Source organism: Theropithecus gelada, chromosome 14 (assembly GCF_003255815.1).
Source record: "Theropithecus gelada isolate Dixy chromosome 14, Tgel_1.0, whole genome shotgun sequence".
In the NCBI taxonomy this organism is placed as follows: Eukaryota; Metazoa; Chordata; class Mammalia; order Primates; family Cercopithecidae; genus Theropithecus; species Theropithecus gelada.
In genome coordinates, this window is record NC_037682.1 from 115,078,101 (window position 1) to 115,105,956 (window position 27,856).

Here is a 27,856-nt window from a genome sequence, read left to right on the forward strand (position 1 = left end):
GAGATTAAGTAGGGTTTGGGTGATGCTGATTTTCAGACTGATGACTGCATAGCACACTGAAGGTCTAGGCTAGCGCTTGACAGAGTGGGTGCAAAAAGATGTTACTAGAATGAGTGGATGATCAGACGGGCAAGCACACCAAGCACTATTCAGATACATTTGCAGTGACTAGGTGAATTCACTGAATTAGGGATTTTTCATTTACAAAATGAGGTGAGAGGAAGGCTTCTTTTGTTTTTTTTGTTCTTGTTTTTTCATTTTCATGTTAAATTGGGAAAGGACAAACTAAGATATATTCTGAAGTGTGTCTAGCTCTTGCTTCTCTTTCTTCCTGCAAAGATGAAATGGCACAGCCTTTTCCCTCAGATTTATGTGAGGAGGACTCACAGATTCTGAGATGGGTGGAATTTCTTGTTTTGATCCAATAATTTTGGGGAGAGAGGAGGGAGCTGCTGTCTCTTAACCATGCACTGCTCTTCACACTTCCCAGCATATTCCTGCTTTGAAAAGTGACTTTCCTAGTAATATTTCTAGGTGAACATCTAAGGAGAAACCTGCAACTGAGAAGGAAGTCTGAGTGTGTGGGTGTTTGGGAATGGAGAAACTAAAGGGGCATGCCATTAAACAAGTGGTGAGAATAAAGGCTGGGGTAGGGACAGGCAAGGAGTGTTTGAGGTTGAGGCTCTGATTCAAGACTGAGGTGACAGTGAAGGTCAACAGGGCAAGGTGCTCTTGGGGCCAACTGGATTGAGCAATCACATTCATGGCTGTGAAGCAGTAAGAACGGGAAAATCAGACTGAGCCAAGCTTGGCCTTTAGTGAATTGTGTTACCGAGGATCAGACATGGGAAATATCCAGCACCAAGACAACAGATGGGGTTTCCAAAGTGATAATAATAGCCCTTGAGAACTCTTCTAAGCCCTTTAATAAGCAACATCAGGCCAGATAAAGCTTCCAGAGAAACACACATCTAGTCTGGGTCTTTTATAAGATTATGGGAAGAGACAGGGAGGTGGGTGGAGATTGGAAGTAGGCTGGTGATCACAGTACCTTGTTGATTTACAGTCATGATCAAATCTCCCAGGAAGGAGTTTCGTTGCAATTCAGGAGAAATAATGATGCACAAACCAACTAGAAAGAGAACCAAAATAGGACCGACTCTCAAAGCACATTGCTAGCATCCACCAAAAAGCAAAGTAGTAGAGAAGCAGTGAGTGGGATTAGGGGTGAGAGAAGATGGAGAACATTAGGACAGGCAAGAAAGGCAATGGTTAGATGGAAGCTAAAAAATAAGAAAATGAAGCAGCTATGGTCTAAGTGGAAAGAGAACTGAAAGAGGAGTCAGAAGACCTGGATTCTTGCTGTCTACCTACCAGCTAGGTTTCCTTATAATTTAGTAAAGCTACTTAACCTCAGAGAGCCTCAGTTTCTTCTTTTGTAATGTGAGTATTCATAATATTGACCTCAAAGGACCAGTTATAGAGAAGAAATAAAATAGTTAAGTGAAAATACTTTGTAAACCATATAGTTCTAATGAAAGTGTCAAGAATGGGAAGAATGGAGAAGTTAGAAAGAGTGTGGAAGATAACCTGTCAAGGATAAATAAGTGATAGGTACCATTCAGCTTCATTAAAAGCCATGCAAGCAGCATCTGAGTTGGGTTTTTTAAAAAAGAAGAGAAAAAGGCAATCATGCATACTGCCTGTTTCAACTTAGATACAAGAGCTATTGGAACACTGAGGAAAACGCAGTGATAGTAAGTATCTTGCTACTACCGCAAGCTGTGGTATCCACGAGCTATGCACTGGAAAAATGTCACACTAAGGCCAATTTTCCTAACTACAAAGTTAAAAAGATCTATATTCTCTACCTAATTTCAGAGGGACTGTGTGGAAAATTACCAATAAGAAGAGTCTTGAATTTATTGCAAATATTTTCTTCAACAAAATCAGACTCTTTAATGTGTTAACGGTCTAGTTTGGGACCAGGCACGGTTGCTCATGCCTGTAATCCCAGTGCTTTGAGAGGCTGCGGCTGGCGGATTGCTTGAGCCCAGGAGTTCAAGATCAGCCTGGGCAACATGGCAAGACCCCTGTCTCTACAAAAAATACAAAAATTAGCCAGGCATAGTGGTGCATGCCTGTAGTCCCAGTTACCTGGGGGCTGAGGTGGGAGGATTGCTTAAACCTGGGGCAGTTGAGGCTGCAGTGATCTGAGATTGCGCCACTGCACTCTAGCCTGGAAGACAGAGTGAGGCTCTGTCTCAAAAAAAAAAAAAAAAAAAAGTCTGGTTTTAAGTACTCTCCTAGGGATGGAAGAATGAAAAAAAAAAATGAGCTTTTAAAGTAAAGCTCTAAACCAATGGAATATGGTCTTTCCCTATAAAGGGAGGTCCCAGATCTGAGGGACTTCTCTCTCACTGAATCCCAGTCACCTTCATCTTCTTACATTCTGTAAAGCATCTTTGCCCTCTCTTGTCCCTAGGTGCTGAAGGAGGTCACACTTGGACCTGTCACTCAGTTAAAATGAAACACGAGATATCGACTAAAATTTTTTCCAGTTTCTCTGCTCCCTCAAAAGCTAGGGGAAAAAATCGGAAAATTATGCATTCATAAGTGAAGTATTTGGAAACCACCTACCCATCCCTTCCCTCTCACACCACTTATTTGCTCATGATTCATCTCAGACTAAACATTTTTCTTAGTTTAAATATCATTCTCAGATGCACTCTCTTTCTGGAGGGTATTTCACAAATCTTTACATAAAGGAAGTTCTTTAAGTCTACCTCATGTTCTTCTCTCTGCTCTTTTGGCCAATTTCTAGTAATCTGAATCTATCAGAGGTGACCTCAGCCCAGTGTGTGCTTGTGAAAGAAGCATTGCCGTAGACAAGTCCAATGTCAGTCTTTCCAGAAACAAAGTTATCCACTGGGCACAGTGCCTCACGCCTGTAATCCCAGTACTTTGGGAGGCTGAGGTGGGTGGGTCATTTGAGGTCAGGAGTTCGAGACTAGCCTGGCCAACATAGTGAAACCCTGTCTGTACTAAAAATGCAAAATTTAGCCAGGCGTGGTGGTGCATGCCTGTAATCACAGCTACTGGAGAGGCTGAGGATGAGAATTGCTTGAACCCAAGAGACAGAGGTTGCAGTGAGCTGAGATCACACCACTGCACTCTAGCCTAGGTGACAGAGGCTCCATCTCAAACAAAAAACAAAACAAAACAAACAAAAAAATCCATCCCAGGAAGTGTAAACTGGGCAGCACCTAAGGCTTATTTCTGCTCCAGTTTATCCTCTTAAGCCTCTTATTCAGTTAGCCCTGTATGAGTCTTAGTTGCCTCCTATTTGTAAAATGAGGAATAATACTGGTGGCACAGAAATTTTGAGAGGAAGAACTCAGGAATTTCAGTCCTAATGCCCAGGTAGTGTGCTCACAGGGAGGGCACACATACATTCTCGCAGTAGGATCAAGAACATGTTCAGAAACATGTTGCATGACTTTTGAAGAGCCACTTAAATTACCATTGGTCCTTCCCAAGTCTCCTGTCCTTGTCTTCTTGGAGGGTAGCTTAGAGACCCATCAGGATCTAGCTCAGGAGAATTAAGCTCCAGAAAGCATGTTAGTCCATGCTTCAGGATCTTTCTGTCACTGGAGAACCTAGACAGGCATGCTTCACTCTGATGCTGTAGCAAAGTGGGCCATGAACTTGACAAAACTGACTTCAAGGAATCCAAGTTCATGACACACTTTTGCTGTAACCCGAACTAATCACTCCTGCTTCCTTCTATTAAGACATCCATTCTCTTGCAGTAATGGAGAATGAACCAGTTCCAGCCAGTTAAGGGCAGAGGGAGGTGCTAACTCCAGCACTTGTACAAAGTCATTTGGAGCACAGGGGAGAAATCCAGTTGGCTTTGGAGTGTCTTGTTGGAAAACTAGGACAGGGTGAGGTTGAGTCTATGTAGAAATGTTGGCTTCTCGGTTCTGGCAGAGTCTTATGGTACGTAGAGGTCTGATGGAGTTAGGAAGTCAGAGGTGAAAGCTCAGAGGCAGGTGGATGTATGGATGAATGAATAGAAGGATGGATGCATGAAGGGATGCAATGGGGCCCTTGGGGCACCCTCCTGATGCCACTGACATTGCTGAACATGGGATGTCCAGTCCCTCAGGTGTTCAGGCCACCTACCAAAGACAAAATAACTCACTGAGAATTTCCCACCCAGTTCAGCCCAGCCCAGCCCCAAAATTCTTTGACCAAAGAAGGGAGTTGGAGAATCCTATGCCTCTGTTACCATGGGTAAGTTCAGGTTGCCTCGACCCTCAGGCCAAAGCAGTTCCCTTCTGAAGCACTGACATCATACAGAGCTTTGTGGCTTAAAGAATTACCCTGAGGGCAGGGACCCCAGGCAGGGTAGACAGTGACCTAAGGGACTAAATGTAAAGTCACTTCAGTTGTGGGCAACGAAGTCACTTGTACAATCTGCCATCCACATCTGCCTTCCCCTCCCATGTTCCTGTAGGTCACCTCATGTCACACTGCTCCTGTTCTATTCCTCCACTGGTACTGCAGAGTTCTCCTTGTTCTCAGATGGGATGGCAAGGTAGTCAGACCTATAGAGGACACAGGGAAAGGGAATCAGAGCTTCAGTGCCTGGGGTGGGAACACAAGAGGGGGAAGGAGCAGGGCACAGGAGCAAGGATCTATAGAACAACTCTGCATTTCCTTCTGCTGTGTTTCCCAAGAGAAAAACAAGCTTTTCTGCAGATTAAAATAATCATTTCCCCCATATATGTATATGAACACCCACCAGGAGTGTATAGCTTCTCATTTATCCATGTTGTCTTCAGCATTTAGTTAGATTAATATGTTGGCCAAGGCTCATGCCTCTAATCCCAGCACTTTGGGAGGCCAAGGCAGGAAAATTGCTTGAGCCCAAGGGTTCAAGCCTGGGCAACATAGCGAAACCCTGTCTGTACAAAAAATACAAAAAACTAGCCTGGCATGGTGGCACGTGCCTGTAGTCCCAGCTACTTGTGAGGCTAAGGTGGGAGGATCACCTGAGCCTGGGAGGTTGAGGCCATGATTACGCCACTGCACTCCGGCCTGGCAACAGTGAGACCATGTCTCAAAAATAAAATAAAATTAAATGTTGGTCAAAATGACAGCTGTGAAATTATATTTTATAGTTGTTTCACATGTTTATAGGCTATTTGGGTTTCTACTTCTGAAATTTGACTGTTCATTTGCTTTCCAGTTCTTCTGAGATCTTTATCTTTTTCACATTGATTTTTCTTTGATGGTTTCACGTTTTGACAATTTCTCCCAGTCTCTTGTTTGTCTATGAATTTTGCTTATGGAGTCTTCTAATGAACAGCTGATTCTTTACATATAATGTAATCAAAATTATTTTTCCTCTTGGATTTGTGCCTTTTGTATTTTATTTGGGAAATTTTCTCTATTGCAAGGTGATAAAGATATTCTCTTATATTCCCTTAATGAAATTTTCAAGTTTGACTTTTACTTTGAGTTTAAATCCCCTGACAATTTATTTTGGTTTAGTATGAGAGATGGGGAATCTAATTTTGTTTTGTGTTTTTCTTTGTTTGTTTCTATATAGATTAGGAATTTTTCCTGGACCACTTACTGGGCAGTTCATTCTTCCTTCAATGATTATAACATCATCTGTCTCACATATCAGGTTTTCCTACATGCATTAACCTGATTAGGGGCTTTTTGTTTGTCCACTTCGTATGCCTGTGCAGTATCACAAACTCTGTATTCTGATAGCTCTGTAAGAAACCTTCATCTGGCCGGGCGCAGTGGCTCATGCCTGTAATCCCAGCACTTTGGGAGGCTGAGGCAGGCGCATCACGAGGTCAGGAGATCAAGACTATCCTGGCTAACATGGTGAAATCCCATCTCTACTAAAAAAATACAAAAAATTAGCCGGGCATGGTGGTGGGCGCCTGTAGTCCCAGCTACTCGGGAGGCTGAGGCAGGAGAATGGCGTGAACCCGGGAGGCGGAGCTTGCAGTGAGCCAAGATCACACCACTGCACTCCAGCCTGGGCAACAGAGCAAGACTCCATCTCAAAAAAATTAAAATAAAATAAAATAAAATAAACCTTTGTCTCTGATAAGACAAATCCTACCAACCTCTTGCAAATTTACTGCTCTTTCTTTGAAATGGTTTAGACCAAGGGTGGGCAAATTATGGCCTAAGAGCTAAGGACAGTTATTTGCAAACAAATAGAAGAACAATACGTGACAGGGACCTGTGGAGCCTGCAAAGCCTAAAACACGTATTATCTGGCTATCCCTTGGTTTAGACTATTTTTGGTCACTTAGCCTTTCATGTGACTTTTAAGATCAGTTTATTAAGTTCTTTGAGAAATCTAATGGGCATTTGGATTGGAATTTCATTGAATTTGAAGATTAATTTGGGAGAAAATTGTTTACACTTTTGAGGTTTTATTCTCCATCTAGTTACATTTAAAGTCTTTCAGTAAAGGTTTGTAACTTTTTCTTTAAGTGTCTCGTATATTTTTGTCAAATTTATCCCAGAAACTGGAGAGTACTTGTTGCTATTGTAACTTTAAAAGCATTTTAATATTTTAAATATTTAAATATGTTACTAAATTTGTTGCTGGAATACAGGTGATTTTTATATTTTGATTTCTATCAACAATTTTGTGGAACGTTCTTCCTAGTCCTAATAGTATTTTTGTAGATTCTCTTAGGTATCCTATGTAAATAGTAGGTATAAATAATGATCATTTAGTTTCTTCCTTTCCAAGTCTTTTTCTTCCTTGTATTTAGTTGGTCTTCACCTAGGATTTCCGATACAATATTGATAGAAACAGGGAGAGGTAGTCTCCTTGATATGTTCCTGATATTACAGGCATTTGAGGTTTCAACACATAGATGATATTTGCTATAGGCTGCCATTTATCACTTTAAAGATGCTTGGTGTTTAGGTGTAGATATATTTTATTTATTCTGCTCAGAGTATATTATGCATCTTGAATCTGAAGAGTCATCCTTCCCTTAGCCGCTCTGTCTCTGAACACTGTCTCTCCTCCCTTCTCTGTTCTAGTTTTTTTTTTTTTTTTTTTTTTTTGAGACAGAGTCTCACTCTGTCTCCAGGAGTGCAGTGGCGTGATCTTGGCTCACTGCAACCTCCACCTCCTGGGTTCAAGGGATTCTCCTGCCTCAGCTTCCTGAGTAACTGGGATTACAGGCATGCACCACCATGCCCAGCTAATTTTTGTACTTTTAGCAGAGACAGGGTTTCACCATGTTGGCTAGGATGGTCTCGATCTCCTGACCTCATGATCTGCCTGCCTCGGCCTCCTAAAATGCTGGGATTACAGGTGTGAGCCACTGTGCCCAGTGTCTCTGTTCTATTCTGATACACCTTCCCATTTTGTTTCCTTTAGATTTCTTTGTCATGGTTCATCTTTTCCCATCTCTGTTCTTCAGTCTGTAGAACTTTCTCACATTGATCTTCTGGTTATCAGTATCTAATCTTCTGTAGAACCAATCCATTGAGTTTTAAATTTTATTGGCTATATTGTTCAATTCCAGATTATTTTGTTTGTTTCTATTCAAATCTGCCTGTTCTTGTATCTGAGAAATTTACTCTATTCTTATGCTTTTGGCTTTTTCTTTTATTGCTCTAACTATTTAAACAAGCTTATTTTTATTATTTGTTTATTTCTGAGACAGGCCTCGCTCTGTCACCCAGGCTAGACGGCAGTGCTGCAATCACGGCTCCCTGCAGCCTCAAACTCCTGAGCTCAATAGATCCTCCCACCTCAGCCTCCTGAGCAGCCGACACCACTGGTATGCGCCACTACACCTAGCTGTTTTTTTTTTTAAATTTTTTGTAGAGATGGGACCTCTCCATGTTGGCCAGGCTGGTCTTGAACTCCTGGACTCAGTCAATCCTCCCTCCTCTGCCTCCTAAAGTGCTGGGATTACAGGCGTGAGCTACTGTACCGGGCAAGCTTATTTTTTATATTTTGTTGGGTCCTTCTTGTGTCTAAAGCTCCTGGGATTCAATCCTGCCATTTTTCACTCTTGCTCATGCTAGATGACTTTTCGCCGTGTCTTTTAGTTTTGGACTGGACTATGAAGTCAGCTCCAGCAGTGCTCTCTCTGGGGAGTCCTACTAGGCCTTGGCTGAGAGTGAGTTCCTTCAGAATGGCTTTCATTTCCTTCTATGAGACATTCATCGTTATCACTGGCCGGGGACTAATTTTTACTGCATTTCTCAGCTCAGAGGTTCCTGGGTCATGTGGATAGTATATATTGAAATCTCAGACATTGCGAGAGCAGGTTTGTGGTTACTAATTCTCAAGAATCTTTATTTTTCTACTTGGAGTTAGGCCAAGATGGCTAAGTTTTCCCTGGGCTGGTGGGCTGATAATTTTCTGGACTACCCTTTATGTGAGTCGTAACCTTCTGAGGATTCTGGCTCTGCGGAGGGCCTCGGTTCCAACTCTGTTTCTTGTGCAGGCCCAGTTGTAGGTTCTTCCTATCCAAGCACTAAAATCCAAGCACTGAAGTCACCAGGAATTGCTGCCTCCCTCAGCAGCACGCTTCTTTCTCTCCTTATATTCAGTCATTTGTAATGTTTTACTTCCCTAAGATCAGAGAGATCATGCAAAATGATGCTTTTTTTTTTTTCGAGACTGAATCTTGTTCTGTCGCCCAGGCGGGAGGGCAGTGCCACAATCTCAGCTCACTGCAAACACTGCCTCCCAGGTTCATGCCATTCTCCCGCCTCAGCCTCCTGAGTAGCTGGGACTACAGGCACCTGCCACCACGCCCAGCTAATTTTTTGTATTTTTAGTAGAGACGGGGTTTCACCATGTTAGCCAGGATGGTCTCCATCTCCTGACCTCCTGATATGCCCACCTCAGCCTCCCAAAGTGCTGGGATTACAGGCAAGAGCCACTGCTCCCAGCCAAAATGATGCTTTCTTTATCAAACATTTCTAACTGGTAATAGCTTAGACTTTTTAGGGTTTGCCTCAGCAATGTTGCTAGAAATCTGTGGGCTTTTTCTATCTTTCCCTTCCCCAGATAACCAGCCAGCATGATCTCTTAAGACTCTTTGCTCTTACAGACCCCATCATTTCTCAAATATGCTCACCCTCAAGTGACTACAGTCTCAGAGCAAATGGCTGAGGTACAGGCTGGACATTAGAGGATTAGAGTCCCCACTCAGGACATCTAAGCACTACCAGGCTTTAGGGGAAAGAAAATGTTGCCTGGAGCTCCTTTGCTAGCAAAGGGCAGTGCCCAGATGACCTGAGGAGCTCCATGGTATAAAGCAAACAGTTAAACGTGATAGAAAGAGCATGAACATTAGGACTAGAGAGACCTGGGTTCAAATCTCAGCCTCTCCTCTCACTATCTGTGTGCCTTGTAAGCTGCTATGAGACTGCTTGGCATTTATAGAATGGTTATAATAATGTTACTTTTTTGTTGTGTTTTTGGATTTTTATTGTTGTTGTTTTTTGAAATGGAGTCTTGCTCTGTCGCCCAGGCTGGAGTGCAGTGGCACAATCTTGGCTCACTGCAACCTCTGCCTCCCGGGTTCAAGTGATTCTCCTGCCTCAGCCTTCTGAATAGCTGGGATTATGGGAATGTGCCACCATGCCCTGCTAATTTTTTATACTTTTAGTAGAGACAGGATTTCACCATGTTGGTCAGGCTAGTCTTGAACTCCTGACTTCAGGTGATCCTCCTGCCTCAGCCTCCCAAAATGCTGAGACTACAGGCATGACAGCCACCATGCCCAGATATAATAATATTACTTTAATGAGTTGTGGTAGCAGCTGATGGTCTTTGCCTTAGTGGTTAAGTGTGCTGGCCAAGAATCAGCAGGCCTGAATTCAAACATCGCTTTGTTTCTTAAGTGATGTTTGAATTAAGCAAATGTTTAATATTTCTTAAGTGATATTTCAACATAGTATTGGAAGTTCTGGCTAGGGCACTCAGGCAAGAGAAACAAATAAAGGGTATTCAATTAGGAAAAGATGAAGTCAAATTGTCCCTGTTTGCTGATGACATGATTGCATATTTAGAAAACCCCATCATCTCAGCCCAAAATCTCCTTAAGCAACTTCAGCAAAGTCTCAGGATACAAAATCAATGTGCAAAAATCACATGCATTCTTATACACCAATAACAGACAAACAGAGCCAAATCATGAATGAACTCCCATTCACGATTGCTTCAAAGAGAATAAAATACCTAGCAATCCAACTTACAAGGGATGTGAAGGACCTCTTCAAGGAGAACTACAAACCACTGCTCAGTGAAATAAAAGAGGACACAAACAAATGGAAGAACATTCCATGCTCATGGATAGGAAGAATCAATATCGTGAAAATGGCCATACTGTCCAAAGTAATTTATACATTCAATGCCATCCCCATTAAGCTACCAATGACTTTCTTCACAGAATAGGAAAAAACTACTTTAAAGTTCATATGGAACCAAAAAAGAGCCTGCATTGCCAAGACAATCCTAAGACAAAAGAACAAAGCTGGAGGCATCACGCTACCTGACTTCAAACTATACTACAAGGCTACAGTAACCAAAACAGCATGGTACTGGTACCAAAACAGAGATATAGACCAATGGAACAGAACAGAGTCCTCAGAAATAATACCACACTTCTACAACCATCTGATCTTTGACAAACCTGACAAAAACAAGAAATGGGGAAAGGATTCCCTATTTAATAAATGGTGCTGGGAAAACTGGCTAGCCATAAGTAGAAAGCTGAAACTGGATCCCTTCCTTACTCTTTATACAAAAATTAATTCAAGATGGATTAGAGACTTAAATGTTAGACCTAAAACCATAAAAACCCTAGAAGAAAACCTAGGCAATACCATTCAGGACATAGGCATGGACGATATTTGAATTAAGAGTTTGCCTTACATTTTACAGATGAGAAAAATGAATTTGGGAGAGTTTGCTCCCAAATTCAGTGTTCTCATCTGTAAAATGGGTATAATAATGGTGCCTATCTCTTAAGTAGCGATCAGGAAGAGGGTGGAGGATGAATGTAAACTGCTTAGCACCTCACCTGTGAGAGCAAGCATTCTGAGGGTGCTAGCTTTCATTATTACTTTGGCATCTCTGAACTTACGCGTTTTCTTGGGCTGCCTCTTCGGCTTTTGAGACCTTTCTGTAGCAATATATCATCTCAATGAGCAGCCACAAAGTGAGGAAGACCAGAAGGATGTACATCATGATTTCTGAGACCACAGAGGTGAAGTCCTCTCCGGCTGAAAGAAAGAGAATGAGGCTCAGAATATGTAAGACCAGCAAACCTAGGGCCGTCATTGGAGCCATATTTTAAAATACAGCTTAAATAAAGACTGAGTAAAGAAACTCAAGAAGATGTCAAAGGAATTCCAAATCCTGACTCTCCCACCATTGGCTTTCTCACTGGCTGTCGTCGGTTGCTCAGGAGCCAGGGAAGAGGGAGTGGGATGCCTGGAAGAAGCAGCAGAGCAGTGGAAGGAATCTTGGCCTCAAAGTGAGCTATCTAGAGCTGGCTCTCCATTTTGCTATTTACAGGTATGTAAACAACATTTTCCCTTACTTGAGACTCAGTTTCTTAGTTTGTAGGATGAGGATAATAACACCAGTCAGGGGTTTGTGAATATTACATTATCTAATGTATTTCAGAACGTCTTGTGAGATTAAAAGTCTACACAGATGTAAGGAACATGCCTTATTTCAGCTGCCTCTGTCTTTTGAGCTGCCGATGGTGGAAGGTGGTATTCCTGGGGAGAGAGCATTGGAAAACTCATTCAGGGCCAACACAGACAGCCTCCATGTGATATGCGCATGTTCTCTACAAGTCTGGGTTAGAAACAAGACCTTCCAGGTCATCCCAAAACCAAACATCAATATTGGAGGATTTAGTGTATCAACCACATTGTCCCCAGGGCTGTACATTTGAAACAGTTAGGATCCTGCCATTTCCCTGCTGAAAACTCTTCAATGCTCCACACTGCCCTCACGATGAAGTCCCAACTCTGTTCACATGACATGCAAGGGCCTTCACAATCCAGGCTTTCTTACGTCATTTCCATTTGGTTGGCCAGAAAAAACTGCTACACACTGTGGTATGTTAGAATCTGTGAACTTTTCTTCCTCTTCCCTCTTCCTGGATTGTGTCTCTCACCTGTGGCTAGTTCTGTGCTAATATCCTCTCCTGCTTTGCAGTCTCCCAGTAGTTCTAGATTCCTATGAGGTCCCACCCTTTGTGAAACCATCCCCAACTTCTCATGCAGAGCTATTCACAACCTTCTCCATGTACTTTTCTTTTCTTTCTTTCTTTTTTTTTTTTAGATGGAGCTTCTCTCTTATCACCCAGGTTGGAATGCAATGGCATGATCTCGGCTCACTGAAATCTCCCCCTCCAAGGTTCAAGCAATTCTCCTGCCTCAGTTTCCCAAGTAGCTGACATTACGGGCGCCCACCACCACGCCCAGCTAATTTTTTATACTTTTAGTAGAGATGGAGTTTCACCATGTTGGCCGGGCTGGTCTTGAACTCCTGACCTCAGGTGATCCTCCAGCATTGGCCTCCCAAAGTGCTGGGATTATAGGCGTGAGCCACTGCGCCCGGCCTCCATGCACTTTTCTCATCCATCTGTTATAAGAGTTGTATTGTGTTGATCTTTCTTTTCTGTGGACTGTGTGCTTATTGAGAACATATTTATTTCTGGATTATCTGCCTGCTGTGTAAATCTTAGAATATTTAAAGTGCTCAATAAGTACTTACTGAATGAGTGAAAATAAAGATTATCTTATTTGTTTCATGATCAACAAAAAGGAACATGAAAACATACTACATGGCAGATATCCTGATATATCTACGCCTTGCTACTGGGAGGAATGTTGCAGCCGCCTCTCCCCTTGCCAGCTCTCAACAGCAAGTCAGATTTATGATCTGCAGTTGTCCATTGGATCTAAGTCACCCCCAAATCCTTGGTTGTTAAGAGTACAGCACAGCCTGCCATAACTTTCAGCCCAGAAAGCAGTCCAAAGGCTCCAGGATCATCCAGGTTTCCAGCTGGAGCCAGAGGTTATAGATGCAGTGTGAGGCACGTGAGAATGCCGTACAGCTCAAACGTCTCATTGGCTTGCTACCACCTGGTGCATTATTTATGATTTGTTTGGCTTAAAGCATGCTTTCTCTTTCAAAATGCAGTATCCCACAAATGGCAATACAGGAAGCTGTCCTCAGTATTTTTAGTTACCTCTAGGTGAAGAGGCCTCAGGTTTCTGCCTTAGGGCCAGGAGGTGACAGCCTATGCCAGAACAAACCCAACTTGAACAAAGAGAACCAGGGAGACCTTCTAGGACCACAGGAATGGAGGACATGTGGGGTTGGTGGGCAGGTGTCATGGTGGGGGAGGGGTGCGTAGCTCTGAGCAAGATGAGGGCAGGGAGTATCTGATGTCACAGAGGCAAAAAAAGGAAAGAAAAAAGAAAAAGTGGCAGGTGGTGGGGGTGGTGGCGGCGGGAAAAGCAGCAGTGGAAAGAAAGCCCGCAGGATAGGCAAACAATCTGGATTTTCGTCCTGCTTCCAGTGCTAATTTGCTTCATGTCCCTGAGCAAGCCCCTTGCTCTTGCAGAGAACTCTTCTCCCAGCCACAAAATGAGGGGCACCAGAGCTGCGCCCTCCAATCACCTGGGGAGTCATTCAACTCGCATATGACCTCACTCACCCCTGCCGATCTCACACCTGCAAGGGTGCTGCAGAGGTGTCTACATTTGGAGGAAGCCAATGTGGGCAAGTCTGATGTCTGCCCTTTATCCAGAGGCTCTGGATTAAATAAATGATATCCACGCTTCCTTCACACCCGACCATCCACGAGGCTCTGTGGCTCTGATAATAAACTTGTTTTTCCTTCTGTTTTTACCCGAGGCTTGCTCTGGTGCCTGGCAGACGAACTAGCTCAGCCTTGCCACACTTCCCACCAGCTATGCACGAGGGTCTCTGGAGCCAAAAGCCTGAGCGAGCAGAGGTGGAGACAGTTGGACACTGTGCTAGGGTCTGGCAGGCACCAACCGAAAGTTCCAGACGGTGACCAGGAGAGGGCGCCAGGGCCCCACCCCGGGAGGAAAGGCGTGTAACAAACGGGGGCTAAAGGAACTTCAGAACAGGGGAGTACCTTAGAGAGCCCCTGGCCCACCCCTTCATTTCACACCAGAGCAGCGGGGCTCAGAGCAGGGAAGTGACTCATCGGGTCTGAATTTAGGAGCCCTGAGAGTCCTTCTGCACTTTCAGAATTGACCTACCTTCCATTTTAGTCATATCGTCTGACCCGTTCGTTCATTCACTCTGAGGACTGAAACTTTGCTTCATTATTTTTATCACAACGACATGATAAAAAATGAATAAACCTGTGGCCTGGAGGTTAGGATTCCTGGATCCTTTTTTCTAAGAAGAGCCCTGTCTTTAACTTGATCTTTTCTTTCATGCCCCACGCTTTGGCCGGCTCACCAGCAGTGATAATGCTGGAGATAGACTGAGAAAGGCTGGAACTCCCCGCTCAGGATGCAGGACTCCGGTTGCAACAGAAACACCTGAGTTAGGCTGCTGAAAGGCCTTCCCACGCACGAACACGGAACTAGCTGTAGGAGTCCAAAGATTTTAAACAAGGCTAGAGAGCTATTGACCTGTCCCCTTCTCCCAGCAGAGAATGAACTATGTAATAAGAGATGCCACAGATGGGGAAGGGGTGGCACATGTGATTACTGTGAAGCAAGACAAAAGAAGAAAAGATTGTCAAACTTTGGTTTAGAGAGAGGTTCTCAAAGTGTGGTCCCAGCAAGCAGCACTGCCTGCCAGGCAGCGTGTCACGCAATGCAAACGCTCAGGCTCCACCGACAAAAGCAGAAAGGCTGGCTTCCAGAAAGCCCTGCAGGAGATTTTGAGGTTTGCTAATGTTTGAGAACCCCTGGCTTGGAGGCATGTATTGCCTCCAGGCAGAAGGAGAGATGACTTCGAGGTAACCTCATGAGATTTCTCTGAGCCCACTGAGTCAGGGATTCAACATAGGCCAGAGAAGAAGGCCTAGCTGAATCAGTAGCTTTAGGCCTCATGGAGGCTAGCCTCTTTCTCCGGGACCAGGAAGAGCTCATTCTATCATCTCCAAGCCTTTCTGCTTTGAGGAAAGGCACAGAAAGACAAGCTGCTTGGGCGGTTTACAGGAAGCTGGCCACCAGAGGAAGATGGGTCAATGGTGACATTTGTAGATGTCATCATTCCAAATACACAGGTTTTTGCACTCTTTAAGGGCCTCACTCATGTGGAAAACTGCTGTCCTACCCTTCCCTGTCCACAGAGAGCAGGACGCCCTAGAGACCCTGTGCCTCAGCCTCACCCTCCTCGGTGACTCTTAGGGGGATCAGCCGCGTCGTCTTCACAAAGGGCCGATGTGCCTCAAACTCAAACTCCCGGGACACATTGCAGGTGTAGAGGCCAGAGTCGTTCAGAGTGACGTTGAGCACAGTGATGGACACGTCCTGCAGGTCCTTGCTGCCATTCCACTGCAGGCGCCCCTGAAAGGGGCTCTCTACCTCCTGGTGGCCATTCCGATACTCGTAGATCTGCAAATAGAGGAGCAGACGAGGGTAGGGCCAGGAGAGGAGATGGCAGGAGAAAGCTGAGTTACGGACAGGGCAGAGAAAAGGAGCAGAATTGTGCATGGACAGGGAAGAGAGGGAACAATGTCACCAGCAGACCCAGAATGTGGGGGTGGGATGAAGAGGCACAGAGGAGGGTAGGGAAGGGAGCAAAGACAGGGAAGGACAGGCAGAGGCAGCAAGCATCAGCGCATGTGGACGTGGTGAAGACAGAGGCAGCCAGGGGTGTGCAGGAAGAAGCTCGGCAGAAAAAAAAGCGGTGGAAAGAGGGAGAACAAAGGCAGGCGGGAGAAGGGTATGGGAGCCCAGGAGGCGGACATTGAGAGAAAGACAGGATTGGAAAGAGACAGAAGGAGAGAACAAGAGAGTAAGAGGTGTCCAGGGCCACCAGCAAGAGAACAAGGTAGAGACAGCAAGACAGGCAGATTCATTAGTAATAAAGACATGTGAAAGCCTTGGCTTTAAAACTGGACTCTCTGTGCTGGTACTCATCAGGGGCTGTGGGACAGGCTGGGCCAGGCCACAGGAAGGGGGCCCAGGATGCTGAAGCATGGCAGATGAGCAGAGAGCCATCACCAGAGAGGCACACGTCACATCTTTTGCTTTGGACTGAACTTTAACTGAAATCTCATCTTTTAAATTTCTTTCCTCAACACTTCCACCCTCTGACATAATACACCTTTTTTTTCTCTCTCTCTATAGCTGTGCTGACTATTCTAGTCTCCACTAGCCACAGGTAGCTACTTAAATTCAATTTCTTAGATATTAAATAAAATGTAAAACTCAGTTCCTCCATGGCACTGGCCACATTTCAATTATTCATAGCCACATGTGGCCGGTGGCCACTGTATCGCACAGCATAGACAGAGAAGGTTGCCACAATCACACACATTTCTATGAGACAGCCTTGCTCTGGACTTCCATGGCTGTTTTTGCTGTCATCATTTTATTTTTCATTTTCTTCTTCTCCTTCTGATCCACCTCACTTTGGGCAGACCTGGAAGCATCTATCAGTGGCAGCTATCAGTGGTACATGACCAGGCCTGAAGTCCCTGGGGGCCTTTGCATCTGGCCAAGCCATCCAGCCTCCTGCAGCTGGGGGCTAGCCTCAGTTGCAGCTTCATTGACGTGTCACTGTCAAACCTGAGCCAGGCTCTGGGAAGTCTCCGCTGGTCCCAGTCTTGGCACCTGACTGTAGCAAATTTACATCAGAATGGCACATAGAAGCTAGAGTCAGAAATGAGTTCGGCTTTAGGATAGTGAGAAAGAAGAGCAAGCTAAACCCAGTTTCACCCTTCTGTTGTCTCCGTTACAAATCTTTGTGAAGGAGAAACTTGCTCCCAGGAAGGCAAAGCAGTGCCATAAAAAGGGCCTTGTATCTGCTGTTAGACCACCTGGCTCGAGTCTAAGCTGTCTTAGTTATTAATTAAACTTCTTTGAACCTCAGTTTCCTCATTTCTGTGTCTATCTTTTCTCTAGCAAACACTTAACATAGTGCTTACTATATTCCAGAAACTATTTTTAATGCATTAAAAATTATAGCTCATGAGTCCTGGTAACAGCCCTATAACTTGGCTCTGCTTTATATCCCCACTTTAAAAATGAGGAAACCGAGGCACAGAAAGGTTGACCAACATGTCCAAAGACACAGAGTTAATAAGTGTGAAGTCAAGAATCAAACCCAGGCGACCTGGCTCCAGAGTCAGTGAAGGAGTAAATAATGGTCATCTCTAAGGTGGTATTCAAAATATATGACAACCGACCAGGTGCGGTGGCCCACGCCTGGAATCCCAGCACTTTGGGAGGCCAAGGTGGGTGGATCATCTGAGGCCAGGAGTGACCAGCCTGGCTAACATCGCAAAACTCTTTCTGTACTAAAAATACAAAAATTAGCCGGGCATGGTGGTGCATGCCTGTAGTCCCAGCTACTGGGGAGGCTGAGGTGGGAGAATCGCTTGAACCTGGGAGGTGGAGATTGCAGTGAGTGAGATCATGCCACTGCACTCCAGCTGGGTGACAAAGGGAGACTCCTTTGAGAGAGAGAGAGAGAGAGAGAGAGAAAGAGAGAGAGAGAGAATATATACATACATACATATATACGTGTGTGTGTGCGCGCATGTGTGTGTGTGTGTGTATATATATATGACAACCACTTTGCCACTGGCACCAACCAACCAGAACTGACATTGGCCATGGTGCAGGAGCAGAATCTGGAAGACTCCCTGCTCTGCCAGGAGTGAATCTCTCAGTTTCCAAATCACGGATAAGTCTGGGGGTTCAGCCACTTAGGAGACTTGGCACAGCAAGTATCCATGAGAGAACTGTCTAAAATAATTTATTCGCTGATGTGGCTGTACTGGGTGTCCCGGGTGAATATCACCCTTGGATCACTCTTGGTCATCCCTGTCTTTCCTATTTCACTAGGACTGTAGGAGTTAAAGGAGCTAACCTTTGTTATTTCACATAATGATGCTTTGTGTTATTCCCATTTATTTATTAATTTAATGCATATAATAGGATGGCACAGAAGATTAGATGAAAACACCTGCAAAACGCCTGTCAAGGTGCCTATCACATAGTAGGCTTTATGGCTTATCTCTTTCCTCTGCTTCCTCCAGCCTATAATCAAGGGTGCTTGCAGCTGGCCCAGTGCCCTTTCTTTCAAACAAGCTGGGGCTTCACTAAGGCTGTCAGTTATCTGCTGAGGAGCTGTCAGTGTTTGAAAGAGAAAGAGCCAGTGTTTGCTAGCTCGGCATCCCCCAGACTGTCAGGAGCCAGGCTGGGAACGGCAGAGGCCAGCAGAAGAAAGGCCAGAGTCAGCAGTCTAACATACAAGGAAATCTTTACCGCCCTCGGGCCTGTAGAACCATTCCACCACCGTGGTGGCCTCCACCTCCTCTCTCTTCATGCAGGAGATGCAGCGCAGCTTCATGGGGTTGCCCTGCACAGCCTCCGTCTCCGAGGGCACTTCCACACACACGGGGAAGCAGACACTGGCTGCAGAGAGGACGGGTGACAGGGAAGGAACAGCAGGTGGGGGGGAGGGGCACAGGAGAGAGGCATTGGAGAAGAAGGAGGGAGGGAGGAGAGACAGAGAAGGAAGAGTCATGAGGCGAACTTGAAAAAAGTCACGTGCACGTGTCTACACCCTCACCTGCGCTCCCTGAGTGTACAGGCTCAGAACAGGTACACATTGGAGGCCTAGACCTCCAATGCAGACATTGACTGAAATCCTTTCCCCGGAGGCAGTGGAGATGCAGCATAGTAAATTACACTTGAGCCCTGCCCTCTAAGTCTTACAGCCCAAGTGGGAGACCGGGCATGCGCCTACCCAGCGACCATCCATCCCCCTTCATTCCCCTACCATTCATTACAATCCACTCTCTGGGCCGGGCGCGGTGGCTCAAGCCTGTAATCCCAGCACTTTGGGAGGCCGAGACGGGCGGATCACGAGGTCAAGAGATCGAGACCATCCTGGCTAACACGGTGAAACCCCGTCTCTACTAAAAAATACAAAAACTAGCCGGGCGAGGTGGCGGGCGCCTGTAGTCCCAGCTACTCAGGAGGCTGAGGCAGGAGAATGGCGTGAACCTGGGAGGCGGAGCTTGCAGTGAGCTGAGATCCGGCCACTGCACTCCAGCCCGGGCGACAGAGCGAGACTCCGTCTCAAAAAAAAAAAAAAAAATCCACTCTCTGCCAGGTCTGATGCTAGACTAGAGATGCGAAGATGAATAAAACACTAACTATGCCCTACGTGCGTTTATAACCTAATAGGGAACACAATTCCTAACCAGGGATTAAACCTGACCACAGCAAGTAACACACTCATGCTATGTTCTGCTCACAGAAGACAGGCAGTTAGTTACTCCCAGCTGGCCTGGGGAGAAAGGAAGAGAAGGATGGTGAAACATGAGGCTAGAAAGGTAGACAGGACCCACGCTGTGAAGACCGCTGTGTGTCCCTTCCAGTGTGAGGTATCAAATGTTTTAAAGCCATGGAGAGATGTAATTATATCTGTGTTGCATGAAAACTGTAGGTAATTCTGACACATGGTGGAGGTTGGAGCAGCAGTGAAGAAAATGGCGAGCGGACCACTAGGCTGGAGCAATGGTCTATGCAGAGGAGTATAGTGAGGCAAGTTAAAATCTGGAGGGGGTCAGACTGTGGGACACTTTGCATGCCACACAGAGGTCTAGACTTGGTGTTTCTGCCCTCTGGAAACTTGAAGTCTGCTTTTTAAAAGGAGGCAAGTATATCAGCTTGATAATTCAGAATAACTTGAGTGGGACAAGGCTGCCAGCAAAACATGTGCAAATGTGGGCTGCATTAACAGATGTACAGTGTGCAGGAGGAAGGAGGCGTAGCTTCTTGGCACTGCTTTTGGAACAAATCTGGACTATTACGATCAGTTCAGGATGTCATATTTTAAAAAAGGAAGTTGTTCAAAGAGTGCATGCCCAGAGGTGAAGGAGATGGTGAAGGGTCTGGAGATAAAGTCTGGTGAGGAACAAATGGGAGGACTTGAGTTGCTTAGCTTGGACACAGAACATATCTGTCTTCAAATATTTGAAGGCTGGCAGGTGGAAGAGAAATATGATTCTGCGCAACCCTAAAAGTTATAAGAAAAAAGTAAGTTTAATGCAATAAAAAAAGAATTTGCTGGTTTTAGAGCTGTTCACAAATGCAAATAACTGAATGGTAAGAGAGTGTACACAGCATTGTTTGGGATATTTGAAAGTAAGAGGAGGCCAGGTGCTGTGTCTCACACCTGTAATCCCAGCACTTTAGGAGGCTAAGGTGGGAGGACTGCTTGATGTCAGGGGTCCGAGACCAGCCTGGGCAACATAGTGAGACCTCTGAGTCTACAAAAATAAAATAAAATAAAAATTAGGCAAACATGAAAGCACACAACTGTAGTCCCAGCCACTCAGGAGGTAAGAAGATTGCTCGAGCCCAGGAGTTTGAGGTTGCAATGAGCTATGATGGCACCACTGCACTCCATACTGGCTGACAGAGTAAGACCCTATCTCTTAAAAAAAAAAAAAAAAAAAAAGTTGGCCACCACGGATTCTTACATTAGAATTAGAATTAGACTTTGAAGATCCCTTCTGATGCTATTTTTTCGTGAATTAATAATAAAAACAGAACCCCCAGAAAAAGAGAAATATTACACACTGACATTTAAAAACTAGTCCACTGTTAATGGTCAGCCTGTTCATCTCCTGGCAGAGCGCTCTCTCCTAAAAGCAGGGGACGGTTTTATTTAGAGCTTAACATGACACTGACATAAATGAATTTTGAGTCCAAAAACTGTGTTTGATTGACTTAGAAGGCAGTGTATTTCATTTTAAAATATAGAGTTTAAAAACGAGTGGCACCATAATTAACTTAAAGTTTTAAAAATCCAGGTAAAATAAATTTAATTGGGTTTTCAACTCTCCAGCAAGCTGGGCAAGTCTTATCTGACAGTCTTCTAGAGGGCCTAGTGCTTCTGCAGATGGTGAGCCACTTTAATGGAGAGGGGGCCCACATCTAGGGAGAACTGATCAGAAACATCTTCGGCATGTGATGAGTTTGAAGTATTGATTATAGAGCTGATTGAACAAAAAGGAAATGTGGTTTGTGCAAAAGTTTGTGAGTGGGCAGAGGGGTAGAGGGTATGTAGCAGGAACTCCATGTAGCATGGAAACTTGAGGCACATTCATATTTAATGAGAGCTGGCAAAGATAAATTCATTCATTTCATGTTGACAAACTCAGAAGTGGAGTAAGAAGTCTCAAGGAATGCACAGTTACAATTATAGAGGCAAGGTGAAGATAGAATTTGACAACTGAAGAGCTGGGTTTGATGTACTATGTGATCTCTCTGAGACTCAGTTTATTCATCAACATAATTCTGAAAATTACATCTCTCTAGTAGGTTTGTCATGAGAGTTCTATGGCTTAATTTACATGAACACGCTTTGTACAAATGTCATTATTCATGTTATTCTATCCTTTGTTTATTTCACAAATATACTGAGTACCTTCTGGGTGCCAGGCATTATTCTAGGTACGACGAATACACCAGAAAACAAAATAGAAGAATCCCTGTTTTATGGAGCCTACATTCTAGTGGAGGTAGAGGGAAAACAGTAACATTAAATGGTAAAAAGTTCTGTGAGAAAAAACAAAACGGTACAGGAGACAGCGTGTTCACAGGATCATTGGAGGATGGCCTTTCTGAGAAGGTATCATTGAGCAGGCACTGAAGAAAAGAAATGAGGGTATAAGCTATATACATCTGTGTGAAGGCATGTCAAACACAGGAAATTGCTACTCAAGGGCTTAAGGGGCCCAAAGGAGTGTGTTTGTTGTGCTCAACAGACAGCAAACAGCCCAATGTGGAAATTACGGCAAACAAAGTAAGAATAGAAGGGGATGAAGTAGTGGGAGGGATGGGCAGGGCCAGATCGCGGCAGGTCTTATTGGTCATGTGACAACCTTGGCATTTGCTTAGAGTAACATAGGAGCAGCAGAAGGTTCTGAGAGGAAGAATGATGGGATCTGATTTGTGCAAGATCATATGATCTGATGCTGCATTGGGAATAAACTGATGAAGTGAAAGACACAAGGGTGGAATCAAAACAGTTAAGAGGCCTGGTACAGGGATCGGATTGGAAGACGATTTTGTTTGGGTGAAGATGACAGTAGAGCTGGTGATGTTTGAAAGAAATGAAATGAAAGAAATGAAAGAAAATGATTTTCTGGATTAACATCTTTGATTAGGTGAGAGGTGATGTGCTCTAGGGAACAAGTAGATGGGATGGCAGAGATAGAAGCACAGTTAGTTCATTTATAGTTAATGGAGGGAAGGCAGTCAGGATGGCAATTGGGATATGGCAGCAAGTGGGGTAGCCCCTCTCCTTTCTGGGTTGCCCCTAAGGTAACAATAATCCAAGGTATCATCATAGAGCAAGTCCCACTGCTTCCCTCCTAGTCAAAATCCAGTTTCAGGGCATGAGAACTCTGCTCATGTGATCCTGGAGAGTACATTGAAAAATGGCCACAAAGTCTCCCCACCTCTGTTTGCTTGCCTTGTGCAGTATGACTTGCTGCTCCTTGCTTCAAGAGGTAACATCTGTTTCTCCATCCCTTGAGTCTTCAGCACACCACTGCCTTTCTCTTTCTCTTTCTCTTCTTTTCTTTCTTTGTCTCTTTCTCTCTCTCTCTTTCTTTCTTTCTCTCTTCTTTCTTTCTCCTTCCTTCCTTCCTTCCTTTCTCTCTTTCTCTCTTTCTTTCTTTCTTTTCTTTCTTTTTCTTTCTCCTTCCTTCCTTCCTTCTTTCCTTCTTTCTTTTGATGGAGTTTTGCTCTTGTTGCCCAGGCTGGAGTGCAATGGCACGATCTCGGCTTACCACAACCTCCGTCTCCTGGGTTCAAACAATTCTCCTGCCTCAGCCTCCTGAGTACCTGGGATTACGGGTGCCCACCATCACGCCTGGCTAATTTTTGTATTCTTAGTAAAGATGGGGTTTCACTATGTTTGCCAGGCTAGTCTCAAACTTCTGACCTCAGGTGATCCACCCACCTTGGCCTCCCAAAGTGCTGGGATTACAGATGTGAGCCACCGTGCCCGGCCCACCACTGTCTTTGTTTCTATGAAGCCCTTTAGGTATTCAAAGAAGGCTGTAAATATGGCAGGAGCTCAACCTACATTGCTGACTAAAAGTAACAAACTCTTGGAATAATGTTGACCAAATCATTTGACCTTTGTTCTTCTCTTCAATTTCCATAATAATAATGAAGAAATGTATGAGAAAGAAAACCGTGATGTATTAATAATGATCATATTTCACTAAGGAGTAGCATCCATCTATCATAGGTGGATAATAAAGTATTATGAACCAACTTCTCTGAGGCCCTCAAATCTTTCTCTTCTTTGGACATTGCCAAATTTTTCCTTCTAAGATTGCTCTAAAATGCTTTCCTTTGCACTGAGATAATGAAAAATTTGATTAGAATATAAACAATTTCCAAAAAGGGGTAATAAATGAAGTTATTTTTAGATTCTGACACCCTGACGTGACTTGGTCTGCCAGTTTAGCTGGTCACTTAGGGTCTTGAATAGGATGCATGAAGGACCAGTAGGGGAAGAGAGGAAAACACTCCCTAATGCACAGGGCAACTAGAATGGCAGGCCTGGAGAGGAAGGGCAGAGAAGGTACTAGGTGCTAGTAGGTGAGGCCCTAGGACAGGTGATGGTGTAGGGGAGGGATGGGATGGTAGCTCAGAAGAGAAATGGGAGGACAGGTGCCCTCCTGGTGATTGTGTCCATGAGAGGTGCTGGAAGGAGCACTGGAAGACTGAAATCAGAAAACAAGGTTCTCTAGCAAGTCCTTTCCCTATACTGAGCTCATTTTCTCACCTCTAAACTGGAAAGAACACTCTTTCCCCTGACTACCTTGGGGAGAGATATGAGGACCGAAACAAGCAATGTATTGAAAATTACTTTGTAAACTGTGATGCACAGGCAAGTATAGGGTTTTATTTATTTATTTTTTCAAAGGCTGGGCATGGTGACTCATGCCTATAATCCTAGAACTATGGGAGGCTGAAGCAGGAGGATTACTTGAGCCCAGGAGTTAGAGACCAGCCTGGGCAATATGGCGACACATTGTCTGTATTAATTTTTTTTAAAAAATCTCTTTAAAAAGTAAAAATTATTACATGCTTTAATAAAGGAAATAAGGAAACTTTTTTCCATGCATGCAGAAAGTAAATGGAAAGACTCTTTCCCTTCATATTGTATATCATATTAAAAAATCAACTTTGGAAGGGGGAATGCATCTAACCCAGCATTGTCCAATATTGGAATTACATACAAATCAAATGAAATTGTGTCTGTGAAGGGAGGCTGTTTTTCTTTCTTTTTTTCCTTTTTTTTTTTTTTCTTTTGAGATGGAGTCTCGCCCTGTTGCCCAGGCTGGAGTGCAGTGGCACTATCTTGGCTCACTGCAACCTCTGCTTCCCAGGTTCAAGCAATCCTCCTGCCTCAGCCTCCCAGTAGCTGGGATTACAGGCGTGCACCACCATGCCTGACTGATTTTTGTATTTTTAGTAGAGATGGGGTTTTGCCATGTTGGCCAGGCTGGTCTTGAACTCCTGACCTCAGGTGATCCACCCACTGCAGCCTCCCAAAGTGTTGAGATTACAGGCATGAGCCACAGCGCCTGGTGAAGGGAGGCTGTTTTTCTTACATGTAACAACCAGGTATCCTGAACCACTGCTCGTTCCCTTCCACAGCCTTTCAGTTTGGTGAGACAACACTCAGGTTGCAAAGAAACTGAGAATGGGCAAAGATGGGCATACTGTGTACACGTCTTCCAAAGTTTTTTTGGGGTTGGGGAGGGGATGGGCACTCTGTCAATTCTAGCAATATTCTTCAAAGATTTCTCTACCATTCGTCTGTGGAGCTAAAAAGGATGTTAGATATCACCCGTGCCAACTTCCAAACATTACACAGAAAGAACCAGATAGCACTCTAAGGTTGTTACATCGTAAGCTAGTGGCAAAATTGAGACTCCAATGCAGGTTGCACAAGTTCTAGTTAAAAGATTCTTGGATGATAGTATGTTCTCTCCCTCCACTGCAATTCAGAAAGGGATCTCAAAATCTTAGATTAGAGTTTAGGAAGAAAGTCTCTGCAGAGACTCACCCCAACCCTTATCTACAACTTCAGCTCTACCTACATTCTTTTTATATGGCCAGGCTATCATCTTCTATGCCTCCTGTCCCCAGCCTTAGTCTCCTCTGAGAAAATTTCAGCCTTAATCTTCAAGGCAGGTGAGATCATTGGCAACCTATTATGGCTACTCCGTCTCCAGGTCTGGTACTCTATTGGGGATGGCTGGTGATGAGTCTGCCCTTGGGGCTGACTTTACCTCCCTCCTCGACCTTCCTAGTAGTCTGTCTCATCAGGCATTTTGACAGGAAGCTTGGCTCTGCCTCTGGTCACATGCAAAATCCAGATAATGCTGGCAGCTAGAGTTAGTCCTGGAGGCTTGAAAAAGTAATACTAAAGCAAAGAGGCAGTTCCCATCAGCATGTCTGCCACCATATAGGCTGGATGAATTTCATGCCAACCATGTTCAGGCGTGAACATAAGCTCACATGCCTCGTTTCAGGGAGGCAGGTGGGTACAATTGTGCCCAATTACCCTGGGTATTGATTTTAGCATGGAGAAAGGTAGCTAAGATCATGTAAAGCAATCTATCTGCTGAAGAGAACCTATATTTTATCTGAGGATCTAATCATAGACACCAAGGCAGAGATGCCCAGAACTATGACGCCCCACCCCCCACCATACACATACTACTATACTCTCACCCATGCATTCTGATGTCTATACTAACATGCTCAGACACATGCTAATGCATACATCCAGACACTGAAATATATTTACATACAGTAAAACATTGTCTCAATCACACAATTAGACATTATCATATAGACTCAACTCCCTTTACACACATTCAGGCACTCCAAGACCGTTTCTGACACTCTCCTCAGTCTTTACTGTTCCAAGTGTAAGATTCCCTTATTTGGAGAGGGAAGGTCACCTCCGTCTCTCACAGCTGACAAGCAATAATCTATCCACCTTTGAAGGCAAAAACCCAGCCCTCCTCCCCAAACACCAAAGCATCTTAGTTCCACAGGTTCATGCAAACAAATAAACAAACAAACAAACAAAAAAAAGAAAGATGCGTTTCACAGTTGCCTATTTACTATATAGCAGTAAATGGCTGAAGCCTGTTTTCTTCCCATTCCTTGTTAAAATTAAGAAGATGATGAGCAACTAAAGTATTTTCACTCTCAAAATTCATGCATCCAGCTTTCATGTTTGTTTATTTTTTAATATACAGAAACGAATTTGAAGACCCAGTAAGCTTTCCAGGAGTATGGACTCCTTGATGAGATATAAAATGTAACCACACAGGAGGTTTTTGTTCGTGAACGTGACTGCATTTCCTTTCAGCAAAGGGAAAGGGAAAAAATACTTTGGAATGATCAGGAAACTGGAGGCAGGGCGGAAGAATCACCCAAGGAGGTTGGAGAATACCGGGAAAGGGCGGTGGTGAGGCGCCTTTCCAATCTCAAAATCCCAGCTCTCATGGAACCCCTGCGATCTCCATGTCTGGCAGATATGCACAGAGGGAAGCCAGCCAGAGCTCTTTTCTGTCACCAACGACATCAATGTGTTGTTATTGTTAGCATTATTACTGTTACCTGCATGCGGCATGGCGAGGTGCTGGTACTTACCCCAGTAGATAAGCACGAGAGAAACCAGGGGAAACAATCTGTTGAAGGCAGGCATCTTCTGGGGCTGGCGGCTTCCGAGGCTACACAGAGAGATTCCCTCGGTCAAGGACTGCGCCCTCTCAGATTCTTTCGAGGAAACCGTTTGGGACGAACTGCCCCCAGGGGGCGACTTTCTGACCGAAGGAAGGGCCGAGCACCGGTGCCTGGAGAGGCCCTGGGGGCTTTTGGAGCCGGGCGGGGGCTTTGGACCCAAAGCGACCCCACTGAACCTCTCCACTTCGAGGGAGATAATCAGCCGCTCCGCGCCCGCTCTCGCCGGCGCTCAGCACCACGGACAGTCGCCTCCCCGCCCACCCCGGAACTCCAGCTTCCACTCGCGCCCCTGCCTCGCTCGTTTGCGTCCAGGGCAAGCTCAGCTCGGAAGGGAGTCGCACTGCTGGCCTAGCAGCCAGGCTGTCGAAGGGTCCAGGTTGATTCACCTCTCGCCTCCCCAGGATCTGCTGCACTCGGACTGGGATCCTCCGAGCCCCGCAGCTCCTGCTTCGTCCACCCTGACCGCTTTTTCAGCTGGGCGTGTCCCCACAACCGAAGCCGCCGGGGCCGCCCGTCTGGGCTACAGAACGCGTTCCACGTCGGTGCCGTCCACGCCCGCCCACGGCTCCCCGGGGAGGTGCAGCGGGGCCGGGAAGGAAGCGGCAGCTCTCGTTCGGCCGGCGATGTCAGAGGTTGGGGGGGTGGGTGTAGAGGGGGAGCCCCTTCCCGGGAGCTCGCCCCCGGATGGTGCGGGGCCCCGACCCCGGGTGGCGGGTGATCAGCAACCCTTCTCTAGGCCCCCAGGCCGTGTGTGCTGTCAGCCCTGACA

The 27,856-nt window shown here is 45.1% G+C and overlaps 1 protein-coding gene across 2 annotated transcripts; it reads right to left on the reverse strand.

The window, feature by feature from the left end:
* Positions 1–249: 249 nt before the first annotated feature.
* On the reverse strand, positions 250–27,856 carry SCN3B (sodium voltage-gated channel beta subunit 3). 2 transcript variants are annotated; one of them, XM_025356220.1, is made up of 7 exons: positions 27,474–27,856; positions 26,995–27,074; positions 18,530–18,693; positions 15,435–15,660; positions 11,175–11,313; positions 4,528–4,613; positions 250–4,184 (listed from the first exon to the last, which is right to left on the reverse strand). In XM_025356220.1, exons 2-6 carry the CDS (start codon positions 27,047–27,049, stop codon positions 4,550–4,552), a joined length of 648 nt encoding a protein of 215 aa, XP_025212005.1. In that variant the 5' UTR covers positions 27,050–27,074; positions 27,474–27,856; the 3' UTR covers positions 250–4,184; positions 4,528–4,549. The 2 variants fall into 2 exon arrangements, with proteins under 2 accessions (XP_025212005.1, XP_025212006.1); XM_025356221.1 differs by having other exon boundaries at positions 26,995–27,853.

Excerpts from the sequence above, each read along its gene's own strand:
- SCN3B (XM_025356220.1), bottom strand. The coding sequence starts at position 27,049 with ATGCCTGCCTTCAACAGATTGTTTCCCCTGGTTTCTCTCGTGCTTATC. Across the intron at positions 18,694-26,994 it reads TCTCGTGCTTATCTACTGGG|CCAGTGTCTGCTTCCCCGTG; the intron begins GTAAGTACCAGC and ends TCCTCTCTGCAG. Across the intron at positions 11,314-15,434 it reads CCTAAGAGTCACCGAGGAGG|CCGGAGAGGACTTCACCTCT; the intron begins GTGAGGCTGAGG and ends TCTTTCTTTCAG.